Below are 24,440 nucleotides of genomic sequence, written 5' to 3'. Positions count from 1 at the left end.
CAAACACAGGGCACTACATAGGGGATTACGGTGCCATTTGGGGCACACTGTCTTTTTTGTCTTGTCATCCTTCCTGCATGGACATTTTTAGTTCTGCCTACATGTGCATATTTTGCTGTTCTTTCATTCTACAGTGTGCTTCTGTGTTTTTAGATTTGGTTAAGTTCCAGCTGTAGCCTGGAGAAAGCAACCACCAGCATCATTTCACACAGGTTTTTTTTAAAAATGTTTCTATAGATGACATGGCATCTTGTTGACTGTAACTATTCATGCTAGTGAGTGAACAGACTGGCAGGTAAACAGACGGACGGAATCTTATGGTAATTAGTTTGCAGGCTATAGTTTATAATTTAGTCTAGTTTACAGTCTGGTCTATAGTTTAGTCTGTAGTTTATAGTTTACAGTATATAGTGTAGTTTACAGTCTATAGTTTAGTCTAGTTTACAGTCTATATTTTATAGTGTAGTTTACAGTGTAGTCTATAGTTCAAAGTGTTAACTGAGCCTTCTTGTCTTTGACTTTCAAACAGGAAACTCTTCCTGCCAATGAATGTTCTTCCTCTTATCCCTGGCCAACACTGCTCTTCAACACACACTGCTCTTCAACACACACTGCTCCTCTAGACACACTGCTCCTCTAGACACACTGCTCCTCTAGAGACACACTGCTCCTCTAGACACACACTGCTCCTCTAGACACACACTGCTCCTCTAGACACACACTGCTCCTCTAGACACACACTGCTCCTCTAGAGACACACTGCTCCTCTAGACACACTGCTCCTCTAGACACACTGCTCCTCTAGACACACTGCTCCTCTAGACACACACTGCTCCTCTAGACACACTGCTCCTCTAGACACACTGCTCCTCTAGACACACACTGCTCCTCTAGACACACTGCTCTTCAACACACACTGCTCCTCTAGACACACTGCTCCTCTAGACACACTGCTCCTCTAGACACACTGCTCCTCTAGAGACACTGCTCCTCTAGACACACTGCTCCTCTAGACACACAATGCTCCTCTAGACACACACTGCTCCTCTAGACACACTGCTCCTCTAGACACACTGCTCCTCTAGACACACTGCTCCTCTAGAGACACACTGCTCCTCTAGACACACACTGCTCCTCTAGAGACACACTGCTCCTCTAGACACACTGCTCCTCTAGAGACACACTGCTCCTCTAGACACACACTGCTCCTCTAGAGACACACTGCTCCTCTAGACACACTGCTCCTCTAGAGACACACTGCTCCTCTAGACACACACTGCTCCTCTAGACACACTGCTCCTCTAGACACACACTGCTCCTCTAGACACACTGCTCCTCTAGACACACTGCTCCTCTAGACACACTGCTCCTCTAGACACACTGCTCCTCTAGACACACTGCTCCTCTAGAGACACACTGCTCCTCTAGAGACACACTGCTCCTCTAGACACACTGCTCCTCTAGACACACACTGCTCCTCTAGAGACACACTGCTCCTCTAGAGACACACTGCTCCTCTAGACACACACTGCTCCTCTAGAGACACTGCTCCTCTAGACACACTGCTCCTCTAGAGACACTGCTCCTCTAGAGACACACTGCTCCTCTAGAGACACACTGCTCCTCTAGAGACACACTGCTCCTCTAGACACACACTGCTCCTCTAGACACACTGCTCCTCTAGACACACTGCTCCTCTAGACACACTGCTCCTCTAGACACACTGCTCCTCTAGAGACACTGCTCCTCTAGAGACACTGCTCCTCTAGAGACACACTGCTCCTCTAGACACACACTGCTCCTCTAGAGACACTGCTCCTCTAGACACACTGCTCCTCTAGACACACTGCTCCTCTAGAGACACTGCTCCTCTAGAGACACACTGCTCCTCTAGAGACACTGCTCCTCTAGAGACACACTGCTCCTCTAGACACACACTGCTCCTCTAGACACACTGCTCCTCTAGAGACACACTGCTCCTCTAGAGACACACTGCTCCTCTAGAGACACACTGCTCCTCTAGAGACACACTGCTCCTCTAGAGACACACTGCTCCTCTAGAGACACACTGCTCCTCTAGACACACACTGCTCCTCTAGACACACTGCTCCTCTAGAGACACACTGCTCCTCTAGACACACACTGCTCCTCTAGAGACACACTGCTCCTCTAGACACACACTGCTCCTCTAGACACACACTGCTCCTCTAGAGACACACTGCTCCTCTAGACACACACTGCTCCTCTAGACACACACTGCTCCTCTAGACACACACTGCTCCTCTAGACACACACTGCTCCTCTAGACACACACTGCTCCTCTAGAGACACACTGCTCCTCTAGAGACACACTGCTCCTCTAGAGACACACTGCTCCTCTAGACACACACTGCTCCTCTAGACACACACTGCTCCTCTAGAGACACACTGCTCCTCTAGACACACTGCTCATCTAGACACACTGCTCCTCTAGACACACACTGCTCCTCTAGACACACACTGCTCTTCTAGACACACTGCTCCTCTAGACACACACTGCTCCTCTAGACACACACTGCTCCTCTAGAGACACACTGCTCCTCTAGAGACACACTGCTCCTCTAGACACACTGCTCCTCTAGAGACACACTGCTCCTCTAGACACACTGCTCCTCTAGAGACACACTGCTCCTCTAGACACACTGCTCCTCTAGACACACTGCTCCTCTAGACACACGCTGCTCCTCTAGACACACACTGCTCCTCTAGAGACACACTGCTCCTCTAGACACACTGCTCCTCTAGACACACTGCTCCTCTAGACACACGCTGCTCCTCTAGACACACACTGCTCCTCTAGACACACTGCTCCTCTAGACACACTGCTCCTCTAGACACACACTGCTCCTCTAGAGACACACTGCTCCTCTAGACACACACTGCTCCTCTAGAGACACACTGCTCCTCTAGACACACTGCTCCTCTAGAGACACACTGCTCCTCTAGACACACTGCTCCTCTAGACACACTGCTCCTCTAGAGACACACTGCTCCTCTAGACACACACTGCTCCTCTAGACACACACTGCTCCTCTAGACACACACTGCTCCTCTAGACACACACTGCTCCTCTAGAGACACACTGCTCCTCTAGACACACTGCTCCTCTAGAGACACACTGCTCCTCTAGACACACACTGCTCCTCTAGAGACACACTGCTCCTCTAGACACACTGCTCCTCTAGACACACGCTGCTCCTCTAGACACACGCTGCTCCTCTAGAGACACACTGCTCCTCTAGAGACACACTGCTCCTCTAGACACACTGCTCCTCTAGACACACTGCTCCTCTAGACACACTGCTCCTCTAGACACACACTGCTCCTCTAGACACACACTGCTCCTCTAGACACACACTGCTCCTCTAGACACACACTGCTCCTCTAGACACACACTGCTCCTCTAGAGACACACTGCTCCTCTAGACACACTGCTCCTCTAGACACATACTGCTCCTCTAGACACATACTGCTCCTCTAGACACACACTGCTCCTCTAGACACACACTGCTCCTCTAGACACACTGCTCCTCTAGAGACACACTGCTCCTCTAGAGACACACTGCTCCTCTAGACACACACTGCTCCTCTAGACACACACTGCTCCTCTAGACACACTGCTCCTCTAGACACACACTGCTCCTCTAGAGACACACTGCTCCTCTAGACACACTGCTCCTCTAGACACACACTGCTCCTCTAGAGACACACTGCTCCTCTAGACACACACTGCTCCTCTAGACACACACTGCTCCTCTAGACACACACTGCTCCTCTAGACACACACTGCTCCTCTAGACACACACTGCTCCTCTAGAGACACACTGCTCCTCTAGACACACTGCTCCTCTAGACACACACTGCTCCTCTAGACACACACTGCTCCTCTAGACACACACTGCTCCTCTAGACACACTGCTCCTCTAGACACACACTGCTCCTCTAGACACACACTGCTCCTCTAGACACACAATGCTCCTCTAGAGACACACTGCTCCTCTAGACACACAATGCTCCTCTAGAGACACACTGCTCCTCTAGACACACTGCTCCTCTAGACACACTGCTCCTCTAGACACACTGCTCCTCTAGACACACACTGCTCCTCTAGACACACACTGCTCCTCTAGACACACACTGCTCCTCTAGACACACACTGCTCCTCTAGACACACTGCTCCTCTAGACACACACTGCTCCTCTAGACACACACTGCTCCTCTAGACACACACTGCTCCTCTAGACACACACTGCTCCTCTAGACACACACTGCTCCTCTAGACACACACTGCTCCTCTAGACACACTGCTCCTCTAGACACACACTGCTCCTCTAGACACACACTGCTCCTCTAGACACACTGCTCCTCTAGACACACTGCTCCTCTAGACACACTGCTCCTCTAGACACACTGCTCCTCTAGACACACACTGCTCCTCTAGACACACACTGCTCCTCTAGACACACACTGCTCCTCTAGACACACACTGCTCCTCTAGACACACACTGCTCCTCTAGACACACACTGCTCCTCTAGACACACACTGCTCCTCTAGACACACTGCTCCTCTAGACACACTGCTCCTCTAGAGACACACTGCTCCTCTAGACACACACTGCTCCTCTAGACACACTGCTCCCCTAGACACACTGCTCCTCTAGACACACTGCTCCTCTAGACACACTGCTCCTCTAGACACACTGCTCCTCTAGACACACACTGCTCCTCTAGACACACACTGCTCCTCTAGACACACACTGCTCCTCTAGACACACTGCTCCTCTAGACACACACTGCTCCTCTAGACACACTGCTCCTCTAGACACACACTGCTCCTCTAGAGACACACTGCTCCTCTAGACACACTGCTCCTCTAGACACACACTGCTCCTCTAGACACACACTGCTCCTCTAGACACACTGCTCCTCTAGACACACACTGCTCCTCTAGACACACACTGCTCCTCTAGACACACACTGCTCCTCTAGACACACACTGCTCCTCTAGACACACTGCTCCTCTAGACACACTGCTCCTCTAGAGACACACTGCTCCTCTAGAGACACACTGCTCCTCTAGAGACACACTGCCCCTCTAGACAGTGTGCTTTTTTATGAATCATTTCTCATAGGCCTAAATACATTTCATTTGTTTTGACTGACAGTCAGCACCAGATAACCATCTTTCATCATCACCAAGTTAGACAGTCTGGGCCTAGGAACAGCTGCTTTCTGAAGAGAGTCTGGGCCTAGGATCAGCTGCTTTCTGAAGAGAGTCTGGGCCTAGGATCAGCTGCTTTCTGAAGACAGTCTGGGCCTAGGAACAGCTGCTTTCTGAAGAGAGTCTGGGCCTAGGATCAGCTGCTTTCTGAAGACAGTCTGGGCCTAGGAACAGCTGCTTTCTGAAGAGAGTCTGGGCCTAGGAACAGCTGCTTTCTGAAGAGAGTCTGGGCCTAGGATCAGCTGCTTTCTGAAGACAGTCTGGGCCTAGGAACAGCTGCTTTCTGAAGAGAGTCTGGGCCTAGGATCAGCTGCTTTCTGAAGACAGTCTGGGCCTAGGAACAGCTGCTTTCTGAAGAGAGTCTGGGCCTAGGAACAGCTGCTTTCTGAAGACAGTCTGGGCCTAGGATCAGCCGCTTTCTGAAGACAGTCTGGGCCTAGGATCAGCCGCTTTCTGAAGAGAGTCTGGGCCTAGGATCAGCCGCTTTCTGAAGAGAGTCTGGGCCTAGGATCAGCCGCTTTCTGAAGACAGTCTGGGCCTAGGATCAGCCGCTTTCTGAAGACAGTCTGGGCCTAGGATCAGCCGCTTTCTGAAGACAGTCTGGGCCTAGGATCAGCCGCTTTCTGAAGACAGTCTGGGCCTAGGATCAGCCGCTTTCTGAAGACAGTCTGGGCCTAGGATCAGCTGCTTTCTGAAGACAGTCTGGGCCTAGGATCAGCTGCTTTCTGAAGACAGTCTGGGCCTAGGATCAGCTGCTTTCTGAAGACAGTCTGGGCCTAGGATCAGCTGCTTGGCAAAATGCATAGAATTGCAGGACATTAGCTTCAAAACTGAAAAATGTTTTCTGCTGCCATGTTACCTTTCTAGCTAATAGGCTGTAAGAGATTACATTTCCTCTTCCAGTGAACTGTGGGAAGGTCAAAGTAATGACACTGTCTGTCAAATCTCTTTTTTTAAAGTTTAACTTCTACCTGCCATTTTCATTCACCTGATTTGACAATACATTACTTATTTTTTATTTATTTTTATATATACATATTATGGGGGTCCCTGGGCCTCCAGTTTGCCTGGTCGGGGGTCCCTGTGCAGACTCAAGTCACAGAACAGAAGTCTGTTCTCATTTTATACACAGTATAGTTCCGGACTGTGTTGTTGAATTGACCACTGCCAGAGGCTGTCTGTCTACGACTCTGCATTGCATTCCTGTGATATGTTTTGGCTAAGGAGAGGGCAGGGGGTTGGCTAAGGAGAGGGCAGGGGGTTGGCTAAGGAGAGGGCAGGGGGTTGGCTAAGGAGAGGGCAGGGGGTTGGCTAAGGAGAGGGCAGTGGGTTGGCCAAGGAGAGGGCAGGGGGTTGGCTAAGGAGAGGGCAATGGGTTGGCTAAGGAGAGGGCAATGGGTTGGCTAAGGAGAGGGCAGTGGGTTGGCTAAGGAGAGGGCAGTGGGTTGGCTAAGGAGAGGGCAGGGGGTTGGCTAAGGAGAGGGCAATGGGTTGGCTAAGGAGAGGGCAGTGGGTTGGCTAAGGAGAGGGCAGGGGGTTGGCTAAGGAGAGGGCAATGGGTTGGCTAAGGAGAGGGCAGTGGGTTGGCTAAGGAGAGGGCAGTGGGTTGGCTAAGGAGAGGGCAGTGGGTTGGCTAAGGAGAGGGCAGGGGGTTGGCTAAGGAGAGGGCAGGGGGTTGGCTAAGGAGAGGGCAGTGGGTTGGCTAAGGAGAGGGCAGGGGGTTGGCTAAGGAGAGGGCAGTGGGTTGGCTAAGGAGAGGGCAGGGGGTTGGCTAAGGAGAGGGCAGTGGGTTGGCTAAGGAGAGGGCAGTGGGTTGGCTAAGGAGAGGGCAGGGGGTTGGCTAAGGAGAGGGCAGGGGGTTGGCTAAGGAGAGGGCAGGGGGTTGGCTAAGGAGAGGGCAGGGGGTTGGCTAAGGAGAGGGCAGGGGGTTGGCTAAGGAGAGGGCAGTGGGTTGGCTAAGGAGAGGGCAGGGGGTTGGCTAAGGAGAGGGCAGTGGGTTGGCTAAGGAGAGGGCAATGGGTTGGCTCTGTGGTTTGTTATCATACCAAACAGTTCAGTGTTCCAATAAAAAAATCATATAATTGAAGCCTTCCAACAATGGAAAAATAACGGTTCGAATTAGCTTCACCTGCCGGTGATTAGACCCTACTTCTGACCTCAATCACATGACTGGCTGTTGTTGATTCCAAACCGTTGCTGTTGCGTAGGAGGAGCCAATGATGGCTCTTGTCAAAACAAACAGGGAAGTTCAGCAAAAAGTCAACTTCTGGCATTGAAACACTTTCATTCATAACACTGTGTTATTGGCCACTGCGTAATATAAACACTGTCTGTGTGGATGAAAGATGTAGTGTGTGTGTATTCGCACTTGTATCCACAATGTAATTGAAAGTGAAAAGTATTGTTTTAGCTAAAAGCAGCAACACTAAATTAAGCTTAGTCTGTGTCCAAAATTGCACCCTGTTACATATATAGTGCACTACTTTTGACCAGACCCCTTTACAGGCCTTAGTTAAAAGTAGTGCCCCTAAAATAGGGAATAGGGTGCCATTTCGGATGCCCGCCTAGTTTCCGTTATTAAAATGAAGTGTACGAGTCGAGCATCACTAGCACCCCTCCCCCCCAGTGTGGAGGAAGTGCTGATTGAACTTCAAGGCAGTTCAATTGTTGTTGTTTGACATAAGAAGTGAAACTCCGACTCTTTGGTCTATAAACAAGTTCTCTCCTCCCTAAGTCGATAAGTCTTGTAGAGAGGTTCCAAACTCTCAATCACTTACAAATGTCTGCTTAGTTTACATCCTAAATGTTGATTTAGAACAGATCATTACTGCCCAGCAAACGTCTCCATAGCGTTTGCTGGGCATAGTCCCCATTATTTTATTTTTTTTCTCCACCCAGCCAAATCTATCGATCCACAACAGGCTGTCTATCTGTTCACCTGACATTTAACTGTCTGTCTGCACATCGATCCTAGTCTTTGAGGCTGGGGATTTTTGTACCATGGCAGACCTTTTTTGTTTTGTACCATGGCAGACCCTTTTTGTTTTGTACCATGGCAGACCCTTTTTGTTTCGTACCGTGGCAGACCCTTTTTGTTTCGTACCATGGCAGACCCTTTTTGTTTCGTACCGTGGCAGACCCTTTTTGTTTCGTACCGTGGCAGACCCTTTTTGTTTTGTACCGGGGCAGACCCTTTTTGTTTCGTACCGTGGCAGACCCTTTTTGTTTCGTACCGTGGCAGACCCTTTTTGTTTCGTACCGGGGCAGACCCTTTTTGTTTCGTACCGTGGCAGACCCTTTTTGTTTCGTACCGTGGCAGACCCTTTTTGTTTCGTACCGTGGCAGACCCTTTTTGTTTCGTACCGTGGCAGACCCTTTTTGTTTCGTACCGGGGCAGACCCTTTTTGTTTCGTACCGTGGCAGACCCTTTTTGTTTCGTACCAGGGCAGACCCTTTTTGTTTCGTACCGGGGCAGACCCTTTTTGTTTCGTACCGTGGCAGACCCTTTTTGTTTCGTACCAGGGCAGACCCTTTTTGTTTCGTACCGTGGCAGACCCTTTTTGTTTCGTACCAGGGCAGACCCTTTTTGTTTCGTACCGGGGCAGACCCTTTTTGTTTCGTACCATGGCAGACCCTTTTTGTTTCGTACCAGGGCAGACCCTTTTTGTTTCGTACCGTGGCAGACCCTTTTTGTTTCGTACCGGGGCAGACCCTTTTTGTTTCGTACCGTGGCAGACCCTTTTTGTTTCGTACCAGGGCAGACCCTTTTTGTTTCGTACCGGGGCAGACCCTTTTTGTTTCGTACCGTGGCAGACCCTTTTTGTTTCGTACCAGGGCAGACCCTTTTTGTTTCGTACCAGGGTAGACCCTTTTTGTTTCGTACCAGGGCAGACCCTTTTTGTTTCGTACCAGGGCAGACCCTTTTTGTTTCGTACCAGGGCAGACCCTTTTTGTTTCGTACCAGGGCAGACCCTTTTTGTTTCGTACCGTGGCAGACCCTTTTTGTTTCGTACCGTGGCAGACCCTTTTTGTTTCGTACCAGGGCAGACCCTTTTTGTTTCGTACCGTGGCAGACCCTTTTTGTTTCGTACCGGGGCAGACCCTTTTTGTTTCGTACCGGGGCAGACCCTTTTTGTTTCGTACCGGGGCAGACCCTTTTTGTTTCGTACCGGGGCAGACCCTTTTTGTTTCGTACCGGGGCAGACCCTTTTTGTTTCGTACCGGGGCAGACCCTTTTTGTTTCGTACCAGGGCAGACCCTTTTTGTTTCGTACCGGGGCAGACCCTTTTTGTTTCGTACCGGGGCAGACCCTTTTTGTTTCGTACCGGGGCAGACCCTTTTTGTTTCGTACCAGGGCAGACCCTTTTTGTTTCGTACCAGGGCAGACCCTTTTTGTTTCGTACCGTGGCAGACCCTTTTTGTTTCGTACCGGGGCAGACCCTTTTTGTTTCGTACCGGGGCAGACCCTTTTTGTTTCGTACCAGGGCAGACCCTTTTTGTTTCGTACCAGGGCAGACCCTTTTTGTTTCGTACCAGGGCAGACCCTTTTTGTTTCGTACCAGGGCAGACCCTTTTTGTTTCGTACCGGGGCAGACCCTTTTTGTTTTGTACCGGGGCAGACCCTTTTTGTTTCGTACCGGGGCAGACCCTTTTTGTTTCGTACCAGGGCAGACCCTTTTTGTTTCGTACCGTGGCAGACCCTTTTTGTTTCGTACCGGGGCAGACCCTTTTTGTTTCGTACCGGGGCAGACCCTTTTTGTTTCGTACCAGGGCAGACCCTTTTTGTTTCGTACCGTGGCAGACCCTTTTTGTTTCGTACCAGGGCAGACCCTTTTTGTTTCGTACCGTGGCAGACCCTTTTTGTTTCGTACCGGGGCAGACCCTTTTTGTTTCGTACCATGGCAGACCCTTTTTGTTTCGTACCGTGGCAGACCCTTTTTGTTTCGTACCGTGGCAGACCCTTTTTGTTTCGTACCGTGGCAGACCCTTTTTGTTTCGTACCGGGGCAGACCCTTTTTGTTTCGTACCGGGGCAGACCCTTTTTGTTTCGTACCGGGGCAGACCCTTTTTGTTTCGTACCGTGGCAGACCCTTTATGTTTCGTACCAGGGCAGACCCTTTTTGTTTCGTACCGGGGCAGACCCTTTTTGTTTCGTACCGTGGCAGACCCTTTTTGTTTCGTACCGGGGCAGACCCTTTTTGTTTCGTACCGGGGCAGACCCTTTTTGTTTCGTACCGGGGCAGACCCTTTTTGTTTCGTACCGTGGCAGACCCTTTTTGTTTCGTACCGGGGCAGACCCTTTTTGTTTCGTACCGGGGCAGACCCTTTTTGTTTCGTACCGTGGCAGACCCTTTTTGTTTCGTACCGGGGCAGACCCTTTTTGTTTCGTACCATGGCAGACCCTTTTTGTTTCGTACCGGGGCAGACCCTTTTTGTTTCGTACCGTGGCAGACCCTTTTTGTTTCGTACCGGGGCAGACCCTTTTTGTTTCGTACCATGGCAGACCCTTTTTGTTTCGTACCGTGGCAGACCCTTTTTGTTTCGTACCGGGGCAGACCCTTTTTGTTTCGTACCGGGGCAGACCCTTTTTGTTTCGTACCATGGCAGACCCTTTTTGTTTCGTACCGTGGCAGACCCTTTATGTTTCGTACCGGGGCAGACCCTTTTTGTTTCGTACCATGGCAGACCCTTTTTGTTTCGTACCGGGGCAGACCCTTTTTGTTTCGTACCAGGGCAGACCCTTTTTGTTTCGTACCAGGGCAGACCCTTTATGTTTCGTACCGTGGCAGACCCTTTATGTTTCGTACCAGGGCAGACCCTTTTTGTTTCGTACCATGGCAGACCCTTTTTGTTTCGTACCGGGGCAGACCCTTTTTGTTTCGTACCGGGGCAGACCCTTTTTGTTTCGTACCGTGGCAGACCCTTTTTGTTTCGTACCGGGGCAGACCCTTTTTGTTTCGTACCATGGCAGACCCTTTTTGTTTCGTACCGTGGCAGACCCTTTATGTTTCGTACCGGGGCAGACCCTTTTTGTTTCGTACCATGGCAGACCCTTTTTGTTTCGTACCGGGGCAGACCCTTTTTGTTTCGTACCGTGGCAGACCCTTTTTGTTTCGTACCGGGGCAGACCCTTTTTGTTTCGTACCGTGGCAGACCCTTTATGTTTCGTACCGGGGCAGACCCTTTTTGTTTCGTACCATGGCAGACCCTTTTTGTTTCGTACCGGGGCAGACCCTTTTTGTTTCGTACCATGGCAGACCCTTTTTGTTTCGTACCGTGGCAGACCCTTTATGTTTCGTACCGGGGCAGACCCTTTTTGTTTCGTACCATGGCAGACCCTTTTTGTTTCGTACCAGGGCAGACCCTTTTTGTTTCGTACCAGGGCAGACCCTTTTTGTTTCGTACCGGGGCAGACCCTTTTTGTTTCGTACCGGGGCAGACCCTTTTTGTTTCGTACCATGGCAGACCCTTTTTGTTTCGTACCAGGGCAGACCCTTTTTGTTTCGTACCGGGGCAGACCCTTTTTGTTTCGTACCGGGGCAGACCCTTTTTGTTTCGTACCGTGGCAGACCCTTTTTGTTTCGTACCAGGGCAGACCCTTTTTGTTTCGTACCATGGCAGACCCTTTTTGTTTCGTACCAGGGCAGACCCTTTTTGTTTCGTACCGTGGCAGACCCTTTTTGTTTCGTACCGGGGCAGACCCTTTTTGTTTCGTACCAGGGCAGACCCTTTTTGTTTCGTACCGTGGCAAACCCTTTTTGTTTCGTACCGGGGCAGACCCTTTTTGTTTCGTACCGGGGCAGACCCTTTTTGTTTCGTACCGTGGCAGACCCTTTTTGTTTCGTACCAGGGCAGACCCTTTTTGTTTCGTACCGGGGCAGACCCTTTTTGTTTCGTACCGTGGCAGACCCTTTTTGTTTCGTACCGGGGCAGACCCTTTTTGTTTCGTACCAGGGCAGACCCTTTTTGTTTCGTACCGGGGCAGACCCTTTTTGTTTCGTACCGTGGCAGACCCTTTTTGTTTCGTACCGTGGCAGACCCTTTTTGTTTCGTACCGGGGCAGACCCTTTTTGTTTCGTACCGGGGCAGACCCTTTTTGTTTCGTACCAGGGCAGACCCTTTTTGTTTCGTACCGGGGCAGACCCTTTTTGTTTCGTACCGGGGCAGACCCTTTTTGTTTCGTACCAGGGCAGACCCTTTTTGTTTCGTACCGGGGCAGACCCTTTTTGTTTCGTACCGGGGCAGACCCTTTTTGTTTCGTACCGTGGCAGACCCTTTTTGTTTCGTACCGGGGCAGACCCTTTTTGTTTCGTACCGGGGCAGACCCTTTTTGTTTCGTACCGGGGCAGACCCTTTTTGTTTCGTACCGGGGCAGACCCTTTTTGTTTCGTACCAGGGCAGACCCTTTTTGTTTCGTACCGGGGCAGACCCTTTTTGTTTCGTACCGGGGCAGACCCTTTTTGTTTCGTACCGGGGCAGACCCTTTTTGTTTCGTACCGGGGCAGACCCTTTTTGTTTCGTACCGTGGCAGACCCTTTTTGTTTCGTACCGTGGCAGACCCTTTTTGTTTCGTACCATGGCAGACCCTTTTTGTTTCGTACCGGGGCAGACCCTTTTTGTTTCGTACCGGGGCAGACCCTTTTTGTTTCGTACCGGGGCAGACCCTTTTTGTTTCGTACCGGGGCAGACCCTTTTTGTTTCGTACCGGGGCAGACCCTTTTTGTTTCGTACCGGGGCAGACCCTTTTTGTTTCGTACCGGGGCAGACCCTTTTTGTTTCGTACCGGGGCAGACCCTTTTTGTTTCGTACCGGGGCAGACCCTTTTTGTTTCGTACCATGGCAGACCCTTTTTGTTTCGTACCGGGGCAGACCCTTTTTGTTTCGTACCATGGCAGACCCTTTTTGTTTCGTACCAGGGCAGACCCTTTTTGTTTCGTACCAGGGCAGACCCTTTTTGTTTCGTACCAGGGCAGACCCTTTTTGTTTCGTACCAGGGCAGACCCTTTTTGTTTCGTACCGGGGCAGACCCTTTTTGTTTTGTACCGGGGCAGACCCTTTTTGTTTCGTACCGTGGCAGACCCTTTTTGTTTCGTACCAGGGCAGACCCTTTTTGTTTCGTACCGTGGCAGACCCTTTTTGTTTCGTACCAGGGCAGACCCTTTTTGTTTCGTACCATGGCAGACCCTTTTTGTTTCGTACCAGGGCAGACCCTTTTTGTTTCGTACCAGGGCAGACCCTTTTTGTTTCGTACCAGGGCAGACCCTTTATGTTTCGTACCAGGGCAGACCCTTTTTGTTTCGTACCAGGGCAGACCCTTTTTGTTTCGTACCAGGGCAGACCCTTTTTGTTTCGTACCGGGGCAGACCCTTTTTGTTTCGTACCGGGGCAGACCCTTTTTGTTACGTACCAGGGCAGACCCTTTATGTTTCGTACCAGGGCAGACCCTTTTGAGTTGTCTTCCAGCTCAGTTAGAAGCTATACTCACTACTTTGTCTCTCCACATGTCTCCTTCAGGCCTACAACATCCATGTGAACGGGGTTCTCCACTGTCGGGTTCGCTACAGTCAGCTCCTGGGACTACACGAACAGGTACAATACAATATATTCCTCTGAGTGCTAATCTAGGACCAGATCAACCCTTCAACATGTCATCTTATTGCCTGATGACTCAGACTGAATTATTCCCGACTTCTCTAGCCAGGCAAGTCATCTTATTCATTATGATCTATAAGGCAAAACTGATCTGAGATCAACAATCGTACTCTTGAGAGGATTTGACTGTGTTTACACAGGCAGCCCAATTCTGATCTTTCCCTACTAATTCATCTTTTGACCAATCAGATCAGCTCTTTTGGGCAAAAGATGAGAATTGGGCTGCCTGTGTAAACGTAGCCCATGTGAATGCAGGCCCAAGGCTTCAATTGAAACCAATTAAGGCCCAGGTCTTTTAGGTGGGAGCGTCAATCGCGCTGGACAAAGGGGGCCCCCACCTCCATCAAACGTCAGCAATGGTCAGGGCCAGGGGTTAACACTGCTATGAACGTCAAAACATCACCTCAACGCTGTCACCGGCCATTTCCTCACCGTGGCCTCACGTCTCTAACTATTACAACTGTTCTGCTTGATGTTCAGCCTTGAACCAGAACCAAACTGGAGCCTGGGTGTTCAAGCTAGTTCATGCTAGAATACGTAACCAAGCGGTTAGAGTTTAAAAAGTGGTAGGCGTGACATGGAAGGAATGTTCTTCTTGGCCTTGTTAATTGTCTTCTCTTTTACCTGTTGAGAAACTGTAGACTGACTCCCTACAGTCAGTCTGAAAATGTTACAGAGGAAGTAGAGCTTGTTAGCCCAGAAATAATGTGTATAAAAAAAATGAAAAATGAAATTGAAAGGTCCTTTTAGGACCTAATAAGGAAGGACTTTGTCTTAGATGTAGGTTGCTATGATACCAAATGGGTAGTAGCCTGAACAAGGGCTAACTAGCATCCTCTGGTCTCTTCCTTCATCTGGCCACTGCTACAGTAGCTGTGACATCTGGCCACTGCTACAGTAGCTGTATCATCTGGCCACTGCTACAGTAGCTGTATCATCTGGCCACTGCTACAGTAGCTGTATCATCTGGCCACTGCTACAGTAGCTGTATCATCTGGCCACTGCTACAGTAGCTGTGACATCTGGCCACTGCTACAGTAGCTGTATCATCTGGCCACTGCTACAGTAGCTGTATCATCTGGCCACTGCTACAGTAGCTGTATCATCTGGCCACTGCTACAGTAGCTGTGACATCTGGCCACTGCTACAGTAGCTGTATCATCTGGCCACTGCTACAGTAGCTGTGACATCTGGCCACTGCTACAGTAGCTGTATCATCTGGCCACTGCTACAGTAGCTGTGACATCTGTCCACTGCTACAGTAGCTGTGACATCTGGCCACTGCTACAGTAGCTGTGACATCTGGCCACTGCTACATTAGCTGTGACATCTGGCCACTGCTACAGTAGCTGTGACATCTGGCCACTGCTACAGTAGCTGTGACATCTGGCCACTGCTACAGTAGCTGTGACATCTGGCCACTGCTACAGTAGCTGTGACATCTGGCCACTGCTACAGTAGCTGTGACATCTGGCCACTGCTACAGTAGCTGTGACATCTGGCCACTGCTACAGTAGCTGTATCATCTGGCCACTGCTACAGTAGCTGTATCATCTGGCCACTGCTACAGTAGCTGTGACATCTGGCCACTGCTACAGTAGCTGTGACATCTGGCCACTGCTACAGTAGCTGTGACATCTGGCCACTGCTACAGTAGCTGTATCATCTGGCCACTGCTACAGTAGCTGTGACATCTGGCCACTGCTACAGTAGCTGTATCATCTGGCCACTGCTACAGTAGCTGTATCATCTGGCCACTGCTACAGTAGCTGTGACATCTGGCCACTGCTACAGTAGCTGTGACATCTGGCCACTGCTACAGTAGCTGTGACATCTGGCCACTGCTACAGTAGCTGTATCATCTGGCCACTGCTACAGTAGCTGTGACATCTGTCCACTGCTACAGTAGCTGTGACATCTGTCCACTGCTACAGTAGCTGTGACATCTGGCCACTGCTACAGTAGCTGTGACATCTGGCCACTGCTACAGTAGCTGTGACATCTGGCCACTGCTACAGTAGCTGTGACATCTGGCCACTGCTACAGTAGCTGTGACATCTGGCCACTGCTACAGTAGCTGTATGTAAGGCTGCACATCACTGTCACTCGTGGTCATGCATCAAAACACATGATCAAAGAAAGGAACAACAGGTTCTCCGTCGTCAAGGCTGTGTTCTAGACACACTCCACAGCTGCCGTTGCTAGGTAACACTGCATGGGATGGAATACGCACATGCGCTTGTTCCAAATGGCACCCTATTGCCTATTTAGAGTGACCACTAGATGGGGAATAGGGTGCCGTTTGGAACTGAGTCACGGTCACATCTGACTGTTATGGTAGTCACGGTACTACCCCACGGATTGCCATGGCGCGCGTTTCCCTGTAACCACGCCAACCTCTGTTTTAATTGCGGTGCCACTCCGTCTAGTTTACATCTGACAGAATGTGAATGTTAATGCTGCTCTTTGTGAATAATACACCCCTGGTTACCACCCCCATCTGATCACCTGGAGCTCCGCATAGCTTCCACTGGTATGAAAACACCGCTGACCATCACTTACAAATCAACTATAGTAAAATACTGAAAATAATGACGTATTTTCAGCAGTAACAACAAGGTGAGACGTCTCTTTTGAAACCTGGTTTGAACTTGCTGCGGTAAAAACGCTCTAAGTAAGAGTTGAGCACGTCTTAAAGTGCATTTTGTATAGACACTAGTATCATTTCCTCAGCCTCATCTGTCAGTAGACACTGTCAACACTAGTATCATTTCCTCAGCCTCATCTGTCAGTAGTCACTGTCAACACTAGTATAATTTCCTCAGCCTCATCTGTCAGTAGTTACTGTCAACACTAGAGTACAAACCCATTCCTCCTGGACACTGTCAACCATGCAATGCAAACCCAATCCTCCTGGGCACTGTCAACACTGCAATACAAACCCATTCCTCCTGGACACTGTCAACACTGCAATACAAACCCATTCCTCCTGGACACTGTCAACACTGCAATACAAACCCATTCCTCCTGGACACTGTCAACCATGCAATGCAAACCCATTCCTCCTGGACACTGTCAACACTACAGTACAAACCCATTCCTCCTGGACACTGTCAACACTACAATACAAACCCATTCCTACTGGACACTGTCAACACTACAGTACAAACCCATTCCTCCTGGACACGGTCAACACTACAGTACAAACCCATTCCTCCTGGACACTGTCAACACTACAATACAAACCCATTCCTCCTGGACACTGTCAACACTACAGTACAAACCCCATCCTCCTGGACACTGTCAACACTACAGTACAAACCCATTCCTCCTGGACACTGTCAACACTACAATACAAACCCATTCCTCCTGGACACTGTCAACACTACAGTACAAACCCATTCCTCCTGGACACTGTCAACACTACAGTACAAACCCATCCCTCCTGGACACGGTCAACACTACAGTACAAACCCATTCCTCCTGGACACTGTCAACACTACAGTACAAACCCATTCCTCCTGGACACTCAACACTACAGTACAAACCCATTCCTCCTGGACACTGTCAACACTACAGTACAAACCCATTCCTCCTGGACACTGTCAACACTACAGTACAAACCCATTCCTCCTGGACACTGTCAGCACTACAGTAAAAACCCATTCCTCCTGGACACTGTCAACACTACAGTACAAACCCATTCCTCCTGGACACTGTCAACACTACAGTACAAACCCATTCCTCCTGGATACTGTCAACACTACAGTACAAACCCATTCCTCCTGGACACTGTCAACACTACAGTACAAACCCATTCCTCCTGGACACTGTCAACACTACAGTACAAACCCCATCCTCCTGGACACTGTCAACACTACAGTACAAACCCCATTCCTCCTGGACACTGTCAACACTAGTATCATTTCCTCAGCCTCATCTGTCAGTAGTCACTGTCAACACTAGTATCATTTCCTCAGCCTCATCTGTCAGTAGTCACTGTCAACACTAGTATAATTTCCTCAGCCTCATCTGTCAGTAGTTACTGTCAACACTAGAGTACAAACCCATTCCTCCTGGACACTGTCAACCATGCAATGCAAACCCATTCCTCCTGGGCACTGTCAACACTGCAATACAAACCCATTCCTCCTGGACACTGTCAACCATGCAATGCAAACCCATTCCTCCTGGACACTGTCAACACTACAGTACAAACCCATTCCTCCTGGACACTGTCAACACTACAATACAAACCCATTCCTACTGGACACTGTCAACACTACAGTACAAACCCATTCCTCCTGGACACGGTCAACACTACAGTACAAACCCATTCCTCCTGGACACTGTCAACACTACAATACAAACCCATTCCTCCTGGACACTGTCAACACTACAGTACAAACCCCATCCTCCTGGACACTGTCAACACTACAGTACAAACCCATTCCTCCTGGACACTGTCAACACTACAATACAAACCCATTCCTCCTGGACACTGTCAACACTACAGTACAAACCCATTCCTCCTGGACACTGTCAACACTACAGTACAAACCCACCCCTCCTGGACACGGTCAACACTACAGTACAAACCCATTCCTCCTGGACACTGTCAACACTACAGTACAAACCCATTCCTCCTGGACACTCAACACTACAGTACAAACCCATTCCTCCTGGACACTGTCAACACTACAGTACAAACCCATTCCTCCTGGACACTGTCAACACTACAGTACAAACCCATTCCTCCTGGACACTGTCAGCACTACAGTAAAAACCCATTCCTCCTGGACACTGTCAACACTACAGTACAAACCCATTCCTCCTGGACACTGTCAACACTACAGTACAAACCCATTCCTCCTGGACACTGTCAACACTACAGTACAAACCCATTCCTCCTGGACACTGTCAACACTACAGTACAAACCCATTCCTCCTGGACACTGTCAACACTACAGTACAAACCCCATCCTCCTGGACACTGTCAACACTACAGTACAAACCCCATTCCTCCTGGACACTGTCAACACTACAGTACAAACCCGTTCCTCCTGGACACTGTCAACACTGCAATACAAACCCGTTCCTCCTGGACACTGTCAACACTGCAATACAAACCCATTCCTCCTGGACACTGTCAACATTACAAACCCATTCCTCCTGGACACTGTCAACACTACAATACAAACCCATTCCTCCTGGACACTGTCAACACTGCAATACAAACCCATTCCTCATGGACACTGTCAACAGTACAAACCCATTCCTCCTGGACACTGTCAACACTACAATACAAACCCATTCCTCCTGGACACTGTCAACACTACAATACAAACCCATTCCTCCTGGACACTGTCAACACTACAATACAAACCCGTTCCTCCTGGACACTGTCAACACTACAGTACAAACCCATTCCTCCTGGACACTGTCAACACTACAGTACAAATCCATTCCCTCCTGGACACTGTCAACACTACAGTACAAATCCATTCCCTCCTGGACACTGTCAACACTACAGTACAAACCCATTCCTCCTGGACACTGTCAACACTACAGTAAAAACACATTCCTCCTGGACACGGTCAACACTACAGTACAAACCCATTCCTCCTGGACACTGTCAACACTACAGTACAAACCCGTTCCTCCTGGACACTGTCAACACTACAGTACAAACCCATTCCTCATGGACACTGTCGACACTACAGTACAAACCCATTCCTCCTGGACACTGTCGACACTACAGTACAAACCCATTCCTCCTGGACACTGTCGACACTACAGTACAAACCCATTCCTCCTGGACACTGTCGACACTACAGTACAAACCCATTCCTCCTGGACACTGTCGACACTACAGTACAAACCCATTCCTCCTGGACACTGTCGACACTACAGTACAAACCCGTTCCTCCTGGACACTGTCAACACTACAATACAAACCCATTCCTCCTGGACACTGTCAACACTACAATACAAACCCATTCCTCCTGGACACTGTCAACACTACAATACAAACCCGTTCCTCCTGGACACTGTCAACACTACAGTACAAACCCATTCCTCCTGGACACTGTCAACACTACAGTACAAATCCATTCCCTCCTGGACACTGTCAACACTACAGTACAAACCCATTCCTCCTGGACACTGTCAACACTACAGTAAAAACACATTCCTCCTGGACACGGTCAACACTACAGTACAAACCCATTCCTCCTGGACACTGTCAACACTACAGTACAAACCCGTTCCTCCTGGACACTGTCAACACTACAGTACAAACCCATTCCTCATGGACACTGTCGACACTACAGTACAAACCCATTCCTCCTGGACACTGTCGACACTACAGTACAAACCCATTCCTCCTGGACACTGTCGACACTACAGTACAAACCCATTCCTCCTGGACACTGTCGACACTACAGTACAAACCCATTCCTCCTGGACACTGTCGACACTACAGTACAAACCCATTCCTCCTGGACACTGTCGACACTACTGTCGACACTACAGTACAAACCCATTCCTCCTGGACACTGTCGACACTACAGTACAAACCCATTCCTCCTGGACACTGTCGACACTACAGTACAAACCCGTTCCTCCTGGACACTGTCAACACTACAGTACAAACCCCCTCCTCCTGGACACTGTCAACACTACAGTACAAACCCATTCCTCCTGGACACTGTCGACACTACAGTACAAACCCATTCCTCCTGGACACTGTCAACACTACAGTACAAACCTGTTCCTCCTGGACACTGTCGACACTACAGTACAAACCCATTCCTCCTGGACACTGTCAACACTACAGTACAAACCTGTTCCTCCTGGACACTGTCGACACTACAGTACAAACCCATTCCTCCTGGACACTGTCAACACTACAGTACAAACCCGTTCCTCCTGGACACTGTCAACACTACAGTACAAACCCGTTCCTCCTGGACACTGTCAACACTACAGTACAAACCCATTCCTCCTGGACACTGTCAACACTACAGTACAAACCCATTACTCCTGGACACTGTCAACACTACAGTACAAACCCCATCCTCCTGGACACTGTCAACACTACAGTACAAACCCCATCCTCCTGGACACTGTCAACACTACAGTACAAACCCGTTCCTCCTGGACACTGTCAACACTACAGTACAAACCCCATCCTCCTGGACACTGTCAACACTACAGTACAAATACCATCCTCCTGGACACTGTCAACACTACAGTACAAACCCCATCCTCCTGGACACTGTCAACACTACAGTACAAACCCATTCCTCCTGGACACTGTCAACACTACAGTACAAACCCCATCCTCCTGGACACTGTCAACACTACAGTACAAACCCCATCCTCCTGGACACTGTCAACACTACAGTACAAACCCGTTCCTCCTGGACACTGTCAACACTACAGTACAAACCCCATCCTCCTGGACACTGTCGACACTACAGTACAAACCCGTTCCTCCTGGACACTGTCAACACTACAGTACAAACCTGTTCCTCCTGGACACTGTCGACACTACAGTACAAACCCATTCCTCCTGGACACTGTCGACACTACAGTACAAACCCATTCCTCCTGGACACTGTCAGCACTACAGTAAAAACCCATTCCTCCTGGACACTGTCAACACTACAGTACAAACCCATTCCTCCTGGACACTGTCAACCATGCAATGCAAACCCATTCCTCCTGGGCACTGTCAACACTGCAATACAAACCCATTCCTCCTGGACACTGTCAACCATGCAATGCAAACCCATTCCTCCTGGACACTGTCAACACTACAGTACAAACCCATTCCTCCTGGACACTGTCAACACTACAATACAAACCCATTCCTCCTGGACACGGTCAACACTACAGTACAAACCCATTCCTCCTGGACACTGTCAACACTACAGTACAAACCCATTCCTCCTGGACACTGTCAACACTACAATACAAACCCATTCCTCCTGGACACTGTCAACACTACAGTACAAACCCATTCCTCCTGGACACTGTCAACACTACAGTACAAACCCATCCCTCCTGGACACGGTCAACACTACAGTACAAACCCATTCCTCCTGGACACTGTCAACACTACAGTACAAACCCATTCCTCCTGGACACTCAACACTACAGTACAAACCCATTCCTCCTGGACACTGTCAACACTACAGTACAAACCCATTCCTCCTGGACACTGTCAGCACTACAGTAAAAACCCATTCCTCCTGGACACTGTCAACACTACAGTACAAACCCATTCCTCCTGGACACTGTCAACACTACAGTACAAAACCATTCCTCCTGGATACTGTCAACACTACAGTACAAACCCATTCCTCCTGGACACTGTCAACACTACAGTACAAACCCATTCCTCCTGGACACTGTCAACACTACAGTACAAACCCCATCCTCCTGGACACTGTCAACACTACAGTACAAACCCCATTCCTCCTGGACACTGTCAACACTAGTATCATTTCCTCAGCCTCATCTGTCAGTAGTCACTGTCAACACTAGTATCATTTCCTCAGCCTCATCTGTCAGTAGTCACTGTCAACACTAGTATAATTTCCTCAGCCTCATCTGTCAGTAGTTACTGTCAACACTAGAGTACAAACCCATTCCTCCTGGACACTGTCAACCATGCAATGCAAACCCATTCCTCCTGGGCACTGTCAACACTGCAATACAAACCCATTCCTCCTGGACACTGTCAACACTGCAATACAAACCCATTCCTCCTGGACACTGTCAACACTACAGTACAAACCCATTCCTCCTGGACACTGTCAACACTACAGTACAAACCCCATCCTCCTGGACACTGTCAACACTACAGTACAAACCCCATTCCTCCTGGACACTGTCAACACTACAGTACAAACCCCATTCCTCCTGGACACTGTCAACACTACAGTACAAACCCGTTCCTCCTGGACACTGTCAACACTGCAATACAAACCCATTCCTCCTGGACACTGTCAACAGTACAAACCCATTCCTCCTGGACACTGTCAACATTACAAACCCATTCCTCCTGGACACTGTCAACACTACAATACAAACCCATTCCTCCTGGACACTGTCAACACTGCAATACAAACCCATTCCTCATGGACACTGTCAACAGTACAAACCCATTCCTCCTGGACACTGTCAACACTACAATACAAACCCATTCCTCCTGGACACTGTCAACACTACAATACAAACCCGTTCCTCCTGGACACTGTCAACACTACAGTACAAACCCATTCCTCCTGGACACTGTCAACACTACAGTACAAATCCATTCCCTCCTGGACACTGTCAACACTGCAATACAAACCCATTCCTCATGGACACTGTCAACAGTACAAACCCATTCCTCCTGGACACTGTCAACACTACAATACAAACCCATTCCTCCTGGACACTGTCAACACTACAATACAAACCCATTCCTCCTGGACACTGTCAACACTACAATACAAACCCGTTCCTCCTGGACACTGTCAACACTACAATACAAACCCATTCCTCCTGGACACTGTCAACACTACAGTACAAACCCATTCCTCCTGGACACTGTCAACACTACAGTACAAACCCATCCCTCCTGGACACGGTCAACACTACAGTACAAACCCATTCCTCCTGGACACTGTCAACACTACAGTACAAACCCATTCCTCCTGGACACTCAACACTACAGTACAAACCCATTCCTCCTGGACACTGTCAACACTACAGTGCAAACCCATTCCTCCTGGACACTGTCAACACTACAGTACAAACCCATTCCTCCTGGACACTGTCAGCACTACAGTAAAAACCCATTCCTCCTGGACACTGTCAACACTACAGTACAAACCCATTCCTCCTGGACACTGTCAACACTACAGTTCAAACCCATTCCTCCTGGACACTGTCAACACTACAGTACAAACCCATTCCTCCTGGACACTGTCAACACTACAGTACAAACCCCATCCTCCTGGACACTGTCAACACTACAGTACAAACCCCATTCCTCCTGGACACTGTCAACACTACAGTACAAACCCGTTCCTCCTGGACACTGTCAACACTGCAATACAAACCCATTCCTCCTGGACACTGTCAACAGTACAAACCCATTCCTCCTGGACACTGTCAACATTACAAACCCATTCCTCCTGGACACTGTCAACACTACAATACAAACCCATTCCTCCTGGACACTGTCAACACTGCAATACAAACCCATTCCTCATGGACACTGTCAACACTACAGTACAAACCCATTCCTCCTGGACACTGTCAACACTACAGTACAAACCCCATCCTCCTGGACACTGTCAACACTACAGTACAAACCCCATTCCTCCTGGACACTGTCAACACTACAGTACAAACCCGTTCCTCCTGGACACTGTCAACACTGCAATACAAACCCATTCCTCCTGGACACTGTCAACAGTACAAACCCATTCCTCCTGGACACTGTCAACATTACAAACCCATTCCTCCT

General features: G+C 49.4%; 1 protein-coding gene across 4 annotated transcripts in view; it reads left to right on the top strand.

Moving 5' to 3' along the window:
• The window catches only part of LOC139582463 (sorting nexin-17), a 123,132-nt gene that overhangs the window by 13,042 nt on the left and 85,650 nt on the right, over positions 1-24,440 (top strand). For all 4 annotated transcript variants that reach the window (XM_071412489.1, XM_071412492.1, XM_071412491.1 and 1 more), the window contains exon 3: positions 13,775-13,849. In XM_071412489.1, coding sequence (XP_071268590.1) covers positions 13,775-13,849 — 75 coding nt within the window. The remainder of the gene's footprint in view (positions 1-13,774; positions 13,850-24,440) is intronic.

This window comes from Salvelinus alpinus, chromosome 8, assembly GCF_045679555.1.
Source record: "Salvelinus alpinus chromosome 8, SLU_Salpinus.1, whole genome shotgun sequence".
NCBI lineage: Eukaryota > Metazoa > Chordata > Actinopteri > Salmoniformes > Salmonidae > Salvelinus > Salvelinus alpinus.
Note: the sequence above shows the minus strand (reverse complement) of the source record. Positions and strands in the feature narration are given on the sequence as shown.